This window comes from Danaus plexippus, chromosome 11, assembly GCF_018135715.1.
Source record: "Danaus plexippus chromosome 11, MEX_DaPlex, whole genome shotgun sequence".
Classification (NCBI taxonomy): domain Eukaryota; kingdom Metazoa; phylum Arthropoda; class Insecta; order Lepidoptera; family Nymphalidae; genus Danaus; species Danaus plexippus.
In genome coordinates, this window is record NC_083544.1 from 4,375,320 (window position 1) to 4,394,499 (window position 19,180).

General features: G+C 28.6%; 1 protein-coding gene across 1 annotated transcript; it reads left to right on the forward strand.

Moving 5' to 3' along the window:
* Window positions 1-690: 690 nt before the first annotated feature.
* On the forward strand, window positions 691-18,745 carry LOC116765766 (uncharacterized). Its single transcript, XM_061522109.1, has 7 exons — window positions 691-1,045; window positions 6,282-6,456; window positions 12,742-12,950; window positions 14,144-14,279; window positions 16,407-16,540; window positions 17,272-17,689; window positions 17,803-18,745. Exons 2-7 carry the CDS (start codon window positions 6,390-6,392, stop codon window positions 17,862-17,864), a joined length of 1,026 nt encoding a protein of 341 aa, XP_061378093.1. The 5' UTR covers window positions 691-1,045; window positions 6,282-6,389; the 3' UTR covers window positions 17,865-18,745.
* Window positions 18,746-19,180: the final 435 nt, after the last annotated feature.

Sequence of the window (19,180 nt, forward strand, 5' to 3'; positions counted from 1 at the left end):
GCTGAAACCATCATAAAAAATTATTCAAATCGGCTATACTTGCAGCCTATTAATCAAAACCTTTCGGGATTTAAAATTCGTAATGGGACAAGACTTACCCATGGCTCGTTAGTAACCCTTATCCAAGTTTTGAATTTAATCGGTATTTATGTAAAAGGGTTACAGATACGTGGCTTAACCTGAGTGTTTGCAAATCCTATTTAAGCTTGATTTTAATGGCTTGTTGCGCCTATCAACATTCATTTTAAATATGAAATAGAGAGATTATTTTAAAGCTACTAGTGTTAGCATATTAAATACTCATTTATTTGATTCTCTATTTGGATTTTTTTCATAAAATATTGTATTACTGGATATAAATTACGTCGTAATGAATTGTTTTAAAGCATAGATATTTTTAGCTAAATTTAGAAGCACTGTATTTATATAATTAAATTAAAACTTTAATTGGATACTCAAAGTTGAGCTGTGCTTCATAACTTAATTTGCATCGCGCGCGAAATTGAAAACGACATAAATCTAAGTTAAAAGTTAATTTTGTCAATCCGGATAATTCCTCAAGGTTTAATCGGACTAAGTTGGGTGTAATTAATGTTCACTAAGGCCACACAATCTAGGAAAGCTCGGCTTAGCTGCCTACGGAGTTGGGTACGGGCGGGCGGCGACGGTACGGCGCGCGCTTGTTTTGTTCAGAGTTAGTTCCGCGAGAGGGCCCGTTACCTCTGAACGTTTGTGCAGTACCATACGTATTTATATGAAAATATTACGTCAACCGATCACTTAACACAATCGAAAATTAATATCTCCTAATTCGTAAATAAGACAACGTGGGTCTTGACAAGTTTTTTAATTTCTAAATATATTTTTTTAACTATTTTGCGAAGTTTAAAGTGAAGTTGAATTCTGTTATTTCAAAATATAAAACGGTTGTTTATAAATCACGGAACTGTTATTAATTTTATGTGATCCATTATATAATAAATATTTTTATGAACACATAATACTTTAGTTGAACAATGAAGCTGGATAAAAACTGCGAATTCTGGTGAGTTTAGAGTATTAGAATCTGTCAATAACATAAAGTAATAAATATTGAAATATTAGTAATAAATTACGCTAGGATCTATTTAAGTGTTTTAATGGTTATTAATATTTGTACTGGTTTTAAAGCTATAGACTTTTGGCAAGTGGTTTTCTGAATTTCGTTATTTTTGTATATAGCCAATACGGCAAAATAACAATTTTCTAATACCACCATTTATTACATTGAATTAAATAATGTCTACTATATATATTTCATTTATCTTAGATTAAATTTTCCTTACTTATCGGGAGTAAAGTAAAATCTACACACAAATTCATATTTATAAAAATAGTAATAATTTCTTTAATTAAAAAAGTGATTATAAGCTTTATAATAATTATGAAAAAATTTACAAAATATCAATATTAAAAGTGTTATTACTTGAATTTAAAATATTTAATGCCTTTAGATTTAAAAAAATATCGCTATTTTTTCTCTTACACAAAACGAATAAATTACGATATTATGACCAAAATTGGTAGTGATTCAAAATTATGAAATAAAACAAGACTTTCATTGACCAGTTGCCACAGAGATTCTCCATTCCTTTGCCGGATTGATTTATCAGTTATTAACAATATTTATACGCAGTCCACATAAAGTTTTAACAAAAAAAATTTTATTCGCGAACATATCTTTCCTGCCGAATAGACTAAAATATAATATATAGTTATTTAGTCTCATAGAGTTATATATTATCGTATACAATAATTAAAATATAAATAAGGAATTTATTACATTAGTATCATATGGTACTTGCATTAATGAGTGTTGAAAGATAATAAATAATTATGAATAAACATAATTGTTCTCTTTCTTAACCAACGTTAAGAAAGCCCGTGAAATACAGTGGTTTTCCTGGCGTTCTTACAGAAGGAGACTGTGACAGGGATTTACAGTTCAGATTTATCATAAAAGACTGCGAGATGAATTTATAAACGTAAATTTGTAGAATATGATGTATTATAACCGAAAGTAAAACATAGTTTCTATAGTTTACTTACACAGCCTATTACTTCTTATGGATTTAAAAAAAAATGTCATATAATTAATGTGCCTTCGGTTTCATTTTCATTAAAACACCAATGTACATGTCACACCAGACTTACATAATTATTTAAAGATTCCATTTAATTTAAGAGGCACTTTTTTAAAGAAAGCATCTTGTTTGATTCTCACAATAAATATATATTTTGTACGAGATATAACAAAATCAAGTTTTTTTAAAATTTACGGAAGTACAATAGGTATATATTCTTCTTCAAAAGTGTAATTAAATTGCTTTGTAATGATAAGGTATCTTCATATTTTTAAACATAAATTCTTTTTTAGAGGAAGATTAGTTTTCTAAATAGAAATCCTCACATGAAGCTGAAATGCTATTTGAAGCTGAAATTACCTTAAGGGACATTTGGCACATTTTTGGCAACGGACATCGTTGTCAGCTGTTATTTGTGCAATTTGTTAAAAGTTCAGGTTAAAATTGTGCACCATGACGTTTTATATTCGCTATATCCTCTATACGAGATTGCCTTAATTTGTGTGATAGAAACTATGCCAAACAGCAATTAGGTATCCATTCTGAACCCTCATTAACGAAAACTTTGTGGTCAATGTTGCTTTTAGTTTTACAAGACTAGGTACCGCAATGAACTAGAAAAATAACTTCTTTATATAGTAGTGATAAACAACTGCCTTTGAAGATACAAAACTATCACATGAGACTTACCTAAATTGTATAGGCAACCGTAACTCCAGAGAACTAGCAACAAAATTAATAATTATAAATATACTGTCTTTTATTTAATTAACATGACATAAATTATTATTGTTCGCTCATATTATCAGTTAACAATTACTACTTTGTACTTATTGTAATAGTACCAAATAATAATAAATGATAAATTTAAATTGAAGTAGCTTGTGAAACAATCGCAGTAATTACTTTAATGACAAGAGGCTCGTTAAATACTGATGTTAATCGCAAAATCTGTTTACTATATCTACAATATAAATCTTATTTATGTCAGGTAAACTTAAAAATTTGAATTATTTTACAAAAATTATATGTAACTAATGTTCATATTTTAAGTTTGGACTATAAAATTATTTGATTCATCATGATTATTGGTAATTTTTTCAACCATATGTATGTATTCTTGTACAACAATATTAAATTATTAACTCTTTCTCTATTTTGTATCTTTGCTTGCAGAAGTTTTCACTTTAAAAACGAAACTGGATAGCATAGGATAGTTCCCTTAATAGAAACTGAAGTAGGATAGTTCTAATTCTGTTGAGTGCAAAATTAAATAAATAAACTTTAAGTGTAAATCTTCTTTCTCGCCAGTATAAAGTACGATTCTAATCTTCCTTAGTTATTTATATTGCTAGAGGCCTTGCATATCTTTTGTTTTTTGTTAAAATATATGTGCAGATTCAATATTATATAAATAAAATCACAATCAAAAACATCAAACTTCAATAAAAATCAGATAAAATAAACATAAAGTATCGTTTTTTTTTCAGCCATTAAGAGGTTTATTTTATGTGTAATACAATTTTACTAATTTAATAAAGAGGAGAATGTTGATTGCCTAAAGGCGCGGTAATTAAATTGAAAAACGTCCTTCCAAAATATTGGTGACCGACTGAAAATTCCAATTATTCCCAGTTTTCCCTTTGGATGGCTTCGATTAAACGTTTCTTAGAATTCAAAGTAAAAGCTTTGAAACTTTTGCGACTCATTTTAAAAATAAAAGTTTGTTTTAATTTAATTAGTATTCTATTTATATGTTGCTTTTTTGAATTTTTATCAATAAAAAAATAATTTCAATCACAATAAACAGAATCAAATATATAAATAACATATATGCAATTATTTTTATGGAAATTAATAGGAGTATAGAATTCGAGTTTACATAGTACGACTTTAAACATTTATTTAACAGAATAGTTCGCTATGAAATACAATTTGGATTCAAGTTTAATATAAATTTTAATACATGAACATGTCTCTGATGTTCAGTGAGGGCTGTAAATATTGTGAATACGAACTAAACTACTCCTTGCCGTAGGGTAGATCACTGAACAAAAGGAGCGAACACAAAGAGCAATGGAACACATTTCACTGAGCGGTTCGCACCGTGTCCCATATTTTCTAATGAGATGATATGACACTGTATTATACATAACATCTATGGTTTGGATAAATTCAACTGTTTAGTATTCAAACTACGTATGTAATACATCCAATTGTTTTTAATACTATTTCAATGTTGTAAGAAATAATATTCCTTATCTAAAATAACGTTATAAATTTTCCCTCCGTTTAATAAATTCTGTGTTTTATTAAAATGCCATGAGCTCTGCATCATAAAATATAAAGTTAAAGCTATATTCTTAAATGAAATTAAACATTGAAGAATTGCGTAATTTTGTAAATTGCTTTAAATTATCCAATAATCATGATCAAAGAGAAGACTATTGATAACGTAGCCTTCATTAAAACTGAATTATTCAGACCATTACACGGGGTCAGTCTTTAAAGAGTTATTTAACTATCAACAGCGTCTATTCTTTATTTTATCACTGTCGCTAAATCTAACCAAAATCTTATTTTATACAAATTTGAATTTTTATTACATATAAAAATAATTTATTTCATTTCCATTTCAAAGCGCCATACACCTCTAAACAACCCTATTGTATGAGCGCACCTGTCATCTCTTTAGTGCTCTGTTTTATCGAGCCTTGTCTTTGTAAAATTGTTTTGGATGCAATTTTTTTTTGGTTTCTAGCTTACAGCCTTTTACACCATCTGATATTTATCGTGTAAAATGAAATGATTATTATTCCTTCCAATTAAAGTCTTTCGAGGTCGCTATCATGGAAAGGTTAAATATTATCTGCGTCAATAAGATCTGAGAAAGGTCAGATCTATAAAATGCAAACAGAGAACAGAATCATGTCACAGGGATTGGTCAGATGTGATTGGCAACATCTGGAAAGGAAAGTGTTTCATCCGTCTTTTAACTTTGCAAAACTTTGGATATAGCGACGGCTGGCGAACCAAAAGGGCACTAAGGATAGGACAAAAGCATTCGAAACTCTATTTACATATTCTCACGTCCTCTACATCTTCAGAAACTGGAAAGCTTAACGCAATATCCTATTTATTGTGTAATAATCGTGTTGGACGGAGATTGCGTTTGAAACAAATAAAAGTAAAAAAGTTATATGACACTACCATTAATTCGATTTAAGGTTTTTTTTTTGTAGTTAAAATCAAATAGATATTTATGAGAAATTGGTAGCTGTTTATACTTTTTGTATATTTTTATTTCCAAATGAAATATCCGTGAACGTCTTTCTGTATAATAGTTTTACTTTTTTTACAATTTAAGATTTAAGTAGGAAATCGACCGATTTTCATAACTGATAACAATTCCTTTGATTTTTATTTCATTAAAAAGATTCATACTAGTCAAAAATAATGTTCATTTTTAACTTAACACATTCGCTCATATTAAGAACATGCCATAAATCAGACTTATTCATATTATACTGTAGCTTCATGTTAGCAGAACTATTCAGCTTTGAAGAGAAAAGCGCTGAAATCCTATTTTGAAAACCATGTGGAATAATTTCTTATAAAACAAAAATATCTCAAATATATCAAACTATTTCAAAAATCGGTAGAAACCTCGCCCACCATTAGTTCTGTATTGGCACAGTCCTGTATAATATATACAATATAACAAGATATATACAGATAACAAGATTTACGTATATTTATGGATATCTTCAAAGAAATTCAATTTCAGTTAAAACGCTAACTAAATAAACAGCAAACACAAACTTGATTGGCAAAGTTAGACATGCTTACTTTCAATTACTTTACTCCTACTTAATATTGCCTATGGTTCCGTAGACCTTTATTTATTTTAAACAGGAATTCTAACCGCAAAAATATTTTGGTGAACTGAAATTCACATTATTCTTTACAGGCCATTTAATGTTCACATAAATTATAAAGATAATACAATGTCAATAAATATTTAAAATTAGTACCGACATAGCTTTTATAGAAACAAAAGATTTATCCGAAAAATATAGGATAGTTTCAGAAGTTTTTATGCATAAAAAGAAAAAAGAAATATTCAATTAGCACTCATTGCCTTTTTTCTATTTACAGGTAATTCGATATTACTTCAATAAAATGATCAAGTGTGCGAGTAGTTCAGGAAATTAAAGAAAAATAGTGTCTGTGTTATATGAGACGTTTGTGGGATAGATAGGTGGCATGGAGGTGGTTCTAACAGGAAGCCGCATTTTGGTGGCGTTTATAGCTACCATTATATGGAGTATGGGTAAGTAACAGTTACTATTAATATTATTTTTTTTTTGACTTTTGTATACGCTGTTTATAAAAACTAAATATTTACTTTAATTAGCTCAAACATTTTCAGTATAATTAATATACCCTTCACTTTTGACCTTTATCAAATAAAATTGATTTCAACAATATTAATAGTGTATTAATTGGAACTTAACGAGCTTGACAAAGGTCTCAGCAAACTCGGTCCTACTTCTCAATTTTAGGCTTGATTTGGTCACAAAATGAATGACAATTTTAGTTATAATTATATATATATAGTTAAGGTTCTAGTCAAATTCGCTAAGCTAAAATAACTGGAGGACTACCTATGGAAAGAAATATCACATGAGATTTTTAGTAAGCCCCTTTGTTTAAAATATAAATCTAATTGATTATATTTCGTAACTCTATTAAAACTACCAATGACCAATGTGATTAGATCTCTTTTTCAAATGTTCTCCTATGCATTGGTTTATTTGTTTTTGTACTATTTTGATGGTATTTTATACGAAATTCGACGCTTCTAAATTATTTATCATTCGCTTTTATTTCCAAATTATGTATGTTAACTGTAACAATAGTTTCTTTGTCCCGTGAGAATTACTTACATACAAAAAATGACTTCAAAAGAATCTTAAAACTTTTTCAGTAAACAACTAATTGTAAAATATTCCAATTTGCCAAATAAATACTTTTTGTAGAAATTTCCACTTACATCCAAAAATGTCGTTTGCTATATTTTTGTGAATAATTTAGGAATTAATTATTACGTTTAATGTTTCTTTCTTAAAATTTCTTAGAAATAAAAAGTAATACGGATAAGAAAGCAATGCATCGTAAGTTAAATGAACCGTCTATAAGATTTGTAATAAAAAGGCGTAATCCGGGGTGAACCTTTCTAAAATGTCCACTTTACAAGGCTGGAACGGTGAATGAGCGCTCCCTATTCAAAATAATGGAATGATGCAAAATATTCTCACAATTGGACGAAAGGATCTCATTTCGCCGCCGGTGACAAGCAGGACAGACAAGTGAATAATGAAACAAGAAAAATATTTATCGTTGTATATGAGAAATACCGAAAAAATATAAGGCTTTAATGGATTTACCTTTGAAAGCGTGCTCCATCCATTTGGTCTATATACTAAGTTTCTTCGTGATTATTATGTATGTCTTATTGGCTTCTATATATTAATATCTACCTAAGATATTTTAGTCAATATCTTTCGATTTGTATATAATACACAAGAAGATAACCTCTTCTAAAGTCATCACAAATTACTTGAGAATAATAAGTTTAAAGAATAGGTAATAGTGAAAATCGTCTGGAATAAAAGCTTTACAGAGACTTTTAAACAGCAACATATATTTTATACCTTTTATTAGATTTTCAGAAACCTCTAGTTTAAATTACCATATTATATTTTATATAATATCTACATACTTAATATTGAATATCTCAATTTATATGTGGTTCATGTAGATTTATGCATTTAAATTATTTTATTGAAATTTATAAAGTGCGTATATAGGTAAACTTACACAGAACGTGCTCCTAAATTATTCAGTGAATATATTAAATAAGTCAATTCAATCAAGCGTCAAATTTGATTTTCGTTGATGTGAGTGACGCGTATAATACCACATACATTATACACCAATCAATTTAATTGACTACACAATAAGAATCATTTTAATTAATATTTAATTATTTATTTGAAAATAATTACAGTATTATCGAAATAGCGCATCAGATGGTATAGACTATACACATGAACGAAACTTACTTATCAGTTTATTTAAATAGCATTTTATCAGTAAAAAAATAACAACAGAAACAAAAAATTGTATAAGTGAAGTCTTATTATAATTTAAAGTCTATATAGAGCCTCATTGATAGTTAAAAGTGCTATACTCATAGATTCTCATATGTCTATAATAAAATACATAAAATGTTAATTTACACACAATGTTGGTTTATAAACAAAAACATTTTTGGTTTCTATTTAGTGAGATAAGCTGAAATAGTATCAAGAAATAATCGTATTTTTTATCGAATAATTCACGACTACCTCTCAAGTATCGATGACTAACTCAATAAGAGATCTAGATGTTGTTGTCTCAGTTGTTGTCTCAGGTTGGCCAAAATGCCTAATTCCCGTAAAGAATTGGTAATAAAATTGTTTTTCTTGTCTTTAAGTTATAATATTAAAATAACTATCGAAAGGCCGGTCAAATTGTTTCGTTTTAATACCACAGTTTTTTAACCTAATGTACTTTGCGCCCTACCGATTATAGGCATATGAAAAAAAAAAATACACGGTTGAACGTAAAATGTAAAGTAGTTTAGGGATCATACGCAAAAAACAATAATGAGTACCTTGAATATAAGAGTTTGTATTATATGGTCTATGTTTGATGCAAGATATAATGTATAAGTTTTATTTTTGAACTAACATACATAACAATATATACAGGATGTGCAACTTATATATTTAAACATATTTTATTAACGAATTATAAAATATTCCCAACCATTATTTTTATTTTTATATATTTATTTTAAAAATATATATCTTTTTTTAGATTTATAAATTAAATTTTAAATACGTGTAAAACTTTGCATTGGCTACTTTCATGTTAATTACAAAATGTATCAGAAAATTCCTAGAGTGAACCCGAAATAACCTCAGCTCACTCTAAATTCGTCAATATTTAGCCAATCTAAGTGATTGATCGTGGCAAAGAACTCTATCGAAGCCCTATCACAACTTGAGGCACCACTTAGCTATTTAGGTTATTTGAAGATTATAACAAATTTGATTATAGCAAGAGATTTATGGTAAAGCTACTTACATATTTGTGATTTATGAGCACTTAATCTTACTTAATGTAAAGCATAATTTATTATCCTTCATACATGTGCCTAAATATGAATTATTACTTGAACAAAGTTTATATAATTATTATTTAACCTCGAAGCATTTTGTGTTTATCAAACTTTTAAGGGGCACCGTTAAACCTGCACCATGTAAATTTTGCTCTAACATGTATACTTCCGAGCCCTTTGCATTAGTAGATTACAATTTTTTTTTATTTTTTCATCATGCTGTCTGGTTAACACTTGACATGTACTATTTTAAACAAGATGTGATCTCTTCCTTCCTACTGGTTATCAACTCGGGGAAAGAACTGGCGAGTACATTACCACATCAATTAATAATTTAACGAGAATATGTATGGGCTACATTAATTTTCCATTCGCCATAGCAATTTTTCATACAGCCCGTCATGCTAGTAATTGCGTAACTTTGAGTTTGTGTAGCAAGTTCACAGTATAGTTGGCCTTAAGTAAGCGTTCGTCCAGGTACCGAATGTTGTGGGTGAATATACACATGTCCTACATAGTATTAACATTAGCCACTATTCGAGTCAGTTCTAAATGAACGTACTCTTCAAAAATTTTGATGTAAGCGTCAACAACAAGAACCTGTACTAGTATTAGGTACCTGTATGAGATAATACTGATCTTTGCACTATTAATTAAACTATGTGAAAAATTATTATCGGTATCTAGGTCCTATTTTATTCAGAAACTTAAACAGTAACACCTAACCATCTGAAAATTAAATGTGTGTGCGAGTCTATACTGATAATAACAAGTTCATTACAATACCAAAAATATGAACACTTCTTGTACCATAACGATAAAAAAGTTTTAGAGAAAATATAAAAATCTGTCTGAGATCTCGTTGAAATGGCCCGGAATGATCGAGCTCCTGTCATGTAATCGCTTTAACCTTGCACTGCTGAAGAGACTAGTATTCAGGTTTCAAGGTATAGAAAACGTTAAGTTCATGTATACATTTATATATGGATACATATATTTCTAAGTATGAGAATAACATCCGGAAGGCGGACATGAAGCTTAACCACGGTTCGCGGAACTTCGGTTAGATTGTTCATTGATTAATAACTAAACCATTAGTAACATATAAAAATATTTGTAAAGGCGATTAATTTTGCTCTTATTTACTACAAGTTTAATTTAAAAATATAAAAAATAAAAAACTTGATTTTGCTACTATGTAAACACCACTATGATATAACTTTGATGTATCTTATAAGAATAAAGAGAAATTAGAGGAGGATATTTCGTGTGTTCATTTAAAGAAAATAATCTTTACAGAAAAAATATAATAGTTTTATGATTTATTAATAATATTAAAATATAATTTAAGATTAATCTTTTCGAAAATTCTACAAAAAATGAGACCAAATTGTCATACAATGATTCAAGATTTTTTCAGATCTTTCTTCGGCTTAAAATATACATGTATATTATATATCAATCAACAATATTATAAATATGCTCTTGTTTCAAGTGTCTTTAAATAAATTTATTAATTTTTGTATTTTACATTTCATTTTTACATTTCAATGCTAGTTTAAATTAAATGTTTTACAAAATTTTATAATATATATATAAAATTCGTCTCTGTTTTTGATGAGAAATAAACATAAAGATTGAAACATCGACTGTACACAGTACAGGTAATACTGTTCTTACATTTTTTAATGCTTTTCTTATGTACACGTTTAATATTTATATGTGGAAAAGTAGCTTGTTTTTAATTAATTTACTATAGATTTATAATAGTTGTATTAATTTGGGTGTCCTACGTTTTTGGCAATGCGAATTTATGTTTAAACTTAATAAGATGACTAAATATAAATTAATATTTTTGAACTCCAATATAAAATAATTAAAAAAGAAATTATTTCGAAGGAAATAATACACATTATTGTTCATAGAAATATATTTTATCTCAATCCTACGTTTTAACAATATCGACCTAACACTATTTTAGACTCCAGCCAACTAGAAGCTAGAATTTTCTGTCACTGAAAATTAAATAAGTCATTCGTAGTGTCAGGCACTTTCTGCAATATCAAAAGTCACATTTTGAATGCCTCTCACGAAAGCTAATACATTTGCTTATGCCGTGTATTCATAGATTCCAGAAATATATTGTATAGATTATAAAGCATTTGAGTTAACTTTTATTATTTAATAATTGGAATATAATGTTCAAACAATTATATTCCAATTATTAATTAATAATGTATTAATGCAATAAAGTTTTACCCATGCATGCTTTCATTTACTTTATTTAATTTTACAAGGGTCTGTTTCAATAATTGGTTCAACCTTTGTTATTGTCAATGTTTTGTTTAAATTATCAAAGCATGATTTTGTATTGACTTGTTTCTTTGTTTTTTACTTTATTTTTTAATAAATATTAAATTTATCCCTATATATATAATTTCCCATCTTTATACTTAGCTATTTCGAAAATTAAACTCCTCCCGAGTAGTAAGTTCTCGCTTAATCTATTTCATTTGCGAACCAGAACACAATAAGCTACCGAAAACTAATCGAACATTATAGAAGATTTGCATACCAAATAACATAGGTTGAATACTTGGCGCAGAAGTTCGATAAAGCTCTCTGTTACTTCACTATATTAAAGTACCAAGATTATTTTGACACAGAGTATTTCCCAATAAATTCCATGTTTGAATATTGTTAGTGAATACAATGTAACATAAAACGTTTAAATTTAGAACATTTCTTAACGTATTAAAAAAATACGATATTCTAATATTTGAAAGTTATAATATCATAACGCCGCTGGAAATATAATAATTAATATTCAAAGCACTTAATGGTTTTCGGTACTGACAATCCTTTCTGGAATTTTTAAGACCGTATTTGAATTATAATTAAAATGCCTAATGGCTTTTAAGTATAACCATTATGTCTGAGCAGAGGTACTTCAAATAAATACTTATCGAATAGAAAATATTTTTCAGTCAAAATGTAGAATAAAATGTATTTCAACAACAGCCAAGCAGGCCAGCGATTTGCCTTTACCGCTTTTGAGCGAAAAAATTAAGAATGAATTTCTTTTTCTTTTGTATTAAAGCAGACACCTATTGTATGCTTGCTTGTTTTTCATGAAAAGGCGAATATAACATTTATACCTTTACGTTTTTAATTGTTTATTTTTTATCAACAAAGAATTAAAAAGCAGACCTAAATAGATTTTAAATTGGTTGGTACTAGTATCAATTTTTCGTTTCAAATAGTATTAATCAGATTTTAAGTTTTGCAATTTTAAAGACTATTAGTAATTAATAACTATAGCATAAATAGCAATAGAGAAATATTTTTTATTCCATTATTGTAAAATTCATAACTCTTTTTAATCAGGGGTTCGAGGGCTTCATAACTTAGAAATCAACGTGCCAAGTGCAGTGCTCGTGGGAGAGACGGTTACCCTCGAATGTAGTTGGCAGTTAGAAGATGAAGAGGCCCTATACAGCGTAAAATGGTACCGAGGGAGAGAAGAATTCTATAGATATATACCAAAGGAATTGCCTCACACGAGAGTATTCCCACTGCCTGGGATTGAAGTGGATGTGAGTTTTGTTCTATTCATACATTTCTTTGGGAATCGTATTGGAAACAATGTTATTAAAATAACATTTAAAATTGGTTGTTCTACAGACCAACTCAGATGATATTATAGTGGTTGATGTAGGTTTACTGTTATAAAATGGTATTTTTTAGTTTTATTAAATAAAAACACCGCTTATAAGATTTTATTATAAAAATCACCTCACCTCGGTGTTTAATCTGTGAAATGAATATTGTGAAATTTTCAATAATTGGCACTTGAATTCTCTTTAAACTAACGGCCTTTGTAGGTTATTATTAATTTGAAAATAGTTTCATTAACGGTTTCCCTTTGATATAGAAAAAAAATGATCACTTTAGTCAATGATATTAGAAAGTAGAATGTATACGTGTTTGTTACATGACAACAAAATTTTACGTACATAGCTATAATGCTTGAGTAGTATATAATGAGTTTTGACTTATGCAAAATGTCATGTAAAATATTAAAGTATTTCTCCCTAAATTTAAATAAAAAAATAAAAAAAAGATTTTTTAAAGATTCTTTCATATCAATAATTGTTTAAGAGACATATTGAGTCAAATGTTCAAACAAATTGAAGTTGACAGTTCACAGTTTTCATTCTTCTTCAATAAGAAGAAAGTTGTTAATTCGATTGTACTATTTTGTATATTTGTTAGGAGATAATTTCGCTAAAAACAATTGATTTTGAAGAATCTCTTTGTTGTATTTGTGGTAATCTCATCAAACCTTTGTTAAAATTGATTTAACAGTTTTTAAAAATTTCAACAAAACAGAATTTGAATTTTCATAATTATATTAAAAACGCAATATTTGTTATGAGAGAAGACGGGTATTTATATATTCTAAACATTTATAGAGCGAACGTATATATCAAGAGGGCAGATGACATTGATGGTTGTGTCTAAATGAATGACTTAATGGCAAAAATACAAAGTTTATAAATTATTATTTATAAATAATAAATAGTTGTGCTTATATTCTTTTATTTTATGTTTTTTAAATTCCAGGAATTAGAATGTTATATTTTACTTTCTTTTTACTTCTCATTTTGATTTGGAAGACGGCTTTGTTATCTTCTAAATCAATAAGTATAAATACAGATATCAACAGTGAAAATATTATTTATATAGAAAAAGTAGACAATTGTCTTAATAAAACAAACATTACTAGATATCACGTTCGGGTGCCAGGCGCGTTGTTCTACAGGAGGCAACACCGGCGATGGCAGGTCGTTTCCGCTGCGAGGTGTCAGCAGACGCACCCACTTTCCACACGGAAATACGATCAGCGCCCTTGGATGTCGTAGGTAGGATTAAAATATGAAAATCTCCATAAAAAGAAATTGACTTCGCTTCCTGATATGTCGCCCAAAATTGATTTTCAGTATTTCAATCCAAACGAAATATTGAAATTCTTTCGTTAAGAATTAATCCAATTTTTTTTACATTTATGACGAAAGAATTGTTTTTAAGATACTAGCGAAAAGTATTAGAATTTTACATAACGCTAGTATGAATCTCTGATATCATTGAAAATAATATACGTTATATTATACTGTAGATATAAGTTTATGTTTCGCTATTAACATTTATGCCCCCAACCTAAATGGCGTAGTTCATTAGTCATACATTACACCGTAGGTTATAATTAACAATGATAACAATGGAGCGGAAGGTGTTAAAAGTAGTTAGTTAAAAGCTACACACAATGGTGGGTTTCTTCCGTTACGATGTGTTACCGGGGTACCCCCACGGATGGGGGTATTGTTTTTGAAATTGTCTAAATTAAAGCCGAATTTATGTTCAACGTTTTATTACCATAAATTACAGTGTTTTACTTTTTGTGAACGATAAAGTTTTATTGTGTGCTATCAACGACGTTAAAGAAAATAATCAACAATTTGGACGCTAAACGACATTTCATATGTTGAACTGTGTAAACACATTTTAAAAATATTGTATTGCGAAAGAGAAATATTAAATAAAGAATATTCTAAACACATTAATAAAAGATTTATATTAAGAAAACTGATTGAATGAATTAAATTATTGGAACAATTTTATAAAAAGAATTTATTTGTATTTAACCAATATATAATTTTATGAATAAGCTTGCTAGGTATATTTTACAAAGAAACAAGTTTATTGAACTCGATATAAGTAGCTGATGAGTACAATGCGGCAAAAGGAATGTAAACGGACGTGCCGAACATAGGTTTGCCCTGTATTAGTTCAGAACGCTCCAATAAAATTCACCTGCCAATATAAATCGATTGAATGAAGCCAACCAATACAACCTCTTTATTGGCAGAAAGATTTTATTCGGTCATTTATACGATTTTTGTTTTCCTTTGATACATTTTATGAAAACTAAAACCAGAACGATTCCTTCATGAATATTAAAGCTGTGGTTAATAGTATACTTTACTTCAATTTGTGTATATTTAATAAGACTACAAAGCACAAGTTAGCTGTTAGTACAAACTTCTTATTTAATAATGAATTTGCAATAACATTAATCTAAATCAGTTCCAAACTTGCTGCTTACCTGAATTACGACACAGTATCGGTTCGTGGTTCTCGACGAAGATGGATGCTTCCTTTATGTAACTAGGGAAGATACGATGCCTAAAACTTTCTTAGACGTATACTATGGATTAATTTAGTGGATTAATTTTGTGAACTTTAGAATACGTCTAGTATATAAAACTATCATCGTCATTCTTAGTAAATATTACAATAGAGCAATTTTAATAAGTGAACATATTTTAACAGCAATTAATCTTACAGAATGCAGTCAGTTGGTTGCTACATTTTATTATATTTCTACCTGATTAAATTTGTTACGGCGTAAAAATAAAGGTACTCCAGGGACTGCCAGAATGTGATTGTACACGGTTGATTAAACGGTATCCGCGAGGTCTCAGCGCAGAAAATTAAAGCCATAAGTTTATACAACCGTAACATGAAATTAGAAAACCTGGAAAAAAACAAATTATTAACATATTTTTATTAATATACAAAGTTTTACTTGTGTATCATCTAAATAAATTGGTTTTACGTATAATTATACAAATTATATCTGAAATTGTATTCAATTCCTGATAGACTGTATGTGAGTTTACCTAGTTGTGTAAAAGTATAAAAAGTTATATGCTATACCTCTGATACTTTCAGTTCCTTTTTTATATTTGAATATTGTTTAGGAATTTGGCCCACCAAGCTTCTTTATTTCGGATTGGTTGTTTGCTTATCTAAGACACTCCGGAAGTTATGAGGGACTGGCAATATCACGACCGCGAGCTAAAAAATTTACTTAGCAATTTAAGAACTAATCATACACATATTAGTCAAAATGTGAAAATGATTCAATAAAAACTTATTTTCTTCTATTACAAGTGTACATGCTATTAAAATAAAAGTATTTTTTATAGAACCTCCAGAATGGCCTCCCAAATTAGTATCCGATCGATCATGGTATGGTGTTGGATCTACACTAAAGGCGACATGCGCCTCGCCGCAGGCGCATCCACCTGCGAATTTGACGTTTGCTTTGAACGGTCAAGAGGTATGATATTTGTAATTAAACTTAATATACGATACGATTCCCACTAAGATACGATGCCCCTGAGCATTATATAAATGTGATTTGAATTTAATATTGTGGAGTAATTTATTCATAAACTATATTCAATTATTCTAAGAGTGGACTAGAATAACAAACAATTAACAAAATTTTACTCTTAACGGTCTACAAACAGTAATGTTTCGGACTTTTAATTGATTCCCCCTATCTTTAACATAAACTTCGCTGTTAGGGAGGTATTTTGTAATCAAGTCTTGTAAATACTGAGAGGTTGTTTGTAAGTAAACATTATAATATTATCATAGGAACTTATACAAGTCAATATCGATTCATCAAATAAAATCAATGTTATTAAAACTATAAAATAAATATATATAAATACTATAATGGAACAAAGTAACTAGCGTTATATATTATTGTAGCAGGATTTATACAACAAGATAAATTGCAAGTAACTATATACCAAAGTCCAGACTGGAAGCGGTGATCACGAAATAGGCGACGTCACTACAGAACAATAGAACTGTACTTCTATACTTCGCTTTAATGGCGCCGTAGTTTTTGTGTGAACAAACCATCAATCACTAAACAAATATGATCAGCGTTAGCTTTTAACAAAATACCAATATTATATTTCATTTCTAACACATAAAACAATAACCGACGATAAAATAATTTAAGTACATTTCTTTTAATTATGTATATTCTCATAGATCGATATGGAATCACTTCTCCATGAGGTACCGGATTGGTTTAAATGGGATCCTCAGATGAAAGCCGACACAACTACAACGGAGCAACCCGAGGATGATATCAATTTCAATATATTTTCCGACGAAAGTAATATTCAATATCTTGACGAATCTTACATAAACCTTCATAAAGAAGAAATCAGGCGACCCTCTAAAGAAAGTATAAAGCCAGTCTATGAAAGGACGGGACCTGATAATAGGCTGCCATCAGTTGGCGAAGTTTTATTTGTCGTTCGACACGAAGCCTTCGAGCGCGGTAGCTTGAGGTTGACCTGCATAGCAAGTATATACAACCTGTACGCAGCACGTGCCGAACTAATATTCGATATGGAGCAACCAGAAGTTGCTTCAGTTTTGGGCGTCCGCAACGATGCTATAGGTAAGTAGTATTAAATTCTCCTAACATTCCAATATAAACATTTTCTGATATTATCAGAAATCGAACGTATAACTTATAATGACCTAAATGAAAACTATATTTTTTTGTTACAGATTCTTATAGTATGAGCTGGTATTCTGTGTATATGTCCCTAATTTTACTAATCATCCGGTAGTTTTATACTGAAAATAATAAAATATAAATTGCATAGCATGTTGGAATGATACTTCAATGGCAACATTCACATTGTACATATTCATGTAACATATCTAATTACGTCATTCGTATACGTCTTTTGTTTCATCCTATTCACGTTGCAGTTTCAAAGATGTAAATATTTTAGTGTAAAAAATATAAATTATATTGAGTTCTTTATAGCTCAAATGATTTAAAAAAATACCTATGTATAAGTAGTGCCTAAGTGACATGTGATGTAATATTGTTTATGAATTGTTTTATCGTAACTCTTATAAGAACTATTGAAAGAAATTTTATTTTAGAAATAATAATCGAATTTATTATTTTTGTGCATTATCTATAAATTGGTTACCGTGTTAGGATGTAACCATATCAAAGACTGAACATTTATTTATAAATTACAAACTTTTGGGCTATTAAGTTTGTTTTCTAAAATAATAATTGTAATATAAATAAAAAAAATCAATTGCCAATATCTTTAAATGGAAACATTATTTAGTAGATATCTTAAAGAATACCGTTCTATATATTCATGTTGATGGATTAGCTTGCATTACAAAAAATGTGGGCTATTTGTCTTTGCATGAAAGTATCGTAACAATTTGTAAGATTTCCGATTTTACGTTTATACTTCCACGTGTAGTTTCTTGGCCTAATGGAAGAATGTCTTTAATAATAAATATGTTATTAATAAACAATCCCTTACACTAAAGTAGACGATTAAATGACAATTGTAAATATTTTCCTCTAAGAATTTAAACATGTGTCAACTATCATCAAGATTTCTATTATATGTACAAAATAAATAGATTACTGAGAAACGTATCGAAGTTATTAAAAATAGAATAAAAATGTTAATATTTGTCAGTTTTATTTCTATCTGTCCTCGTAATTTTTTAAGTTCCTTTAATCATAATCTTCTATATATGCTTAAGACTTAAATTATTATTTTTTATAGATTTAGACATTGTTACATAATCGAAAACATAAATTGTTTAACCTAAACATCGTAATACAATTATTTTTGGTTATTAATAATTTTCACTTAATTATCAGTTTCAGACTATTAGGATTCAGTATGACTGGAAACTTATGTTTAAATATTCTTTGTCGGCTCTGCTGTACCGGCATCAGATTTGTATTTCTCATATAATTTTCATATTTGCTTCCAGTCTTTGACAATAGAAACAGTAATTAAAAGTCTGCTCTTAAAGTCACCAATAAAAATCCATTTATATTTTTTTTTTTTTTTATTTAAATTATATATTACAAGTCTTATAAAGATAAAAGCTT

Coding starts and splice junctions, on each gene's coding strand:
- LOC116765766 (XM_061522109.1), top strand. CDS start 6,390: ATGGAGGTGGTTCTAACAGGAAGCCGCATTTTGGTGGCGTTTATAGCT. Junction 6,457..12,741: donor TACCATTATATGGAGTATGG/GTAAGTAACAGT, acceptor CTTTTTAATCAG/GGGTTCGAGGGCTTCATAAC. Junction 12,951..14,143: donor TGCCTGGGATTGAAGTGGAT/GTGAGTTTTGTT, acceptor AAACATTACTAG/ATATCACGTTCGGGTGCCAG.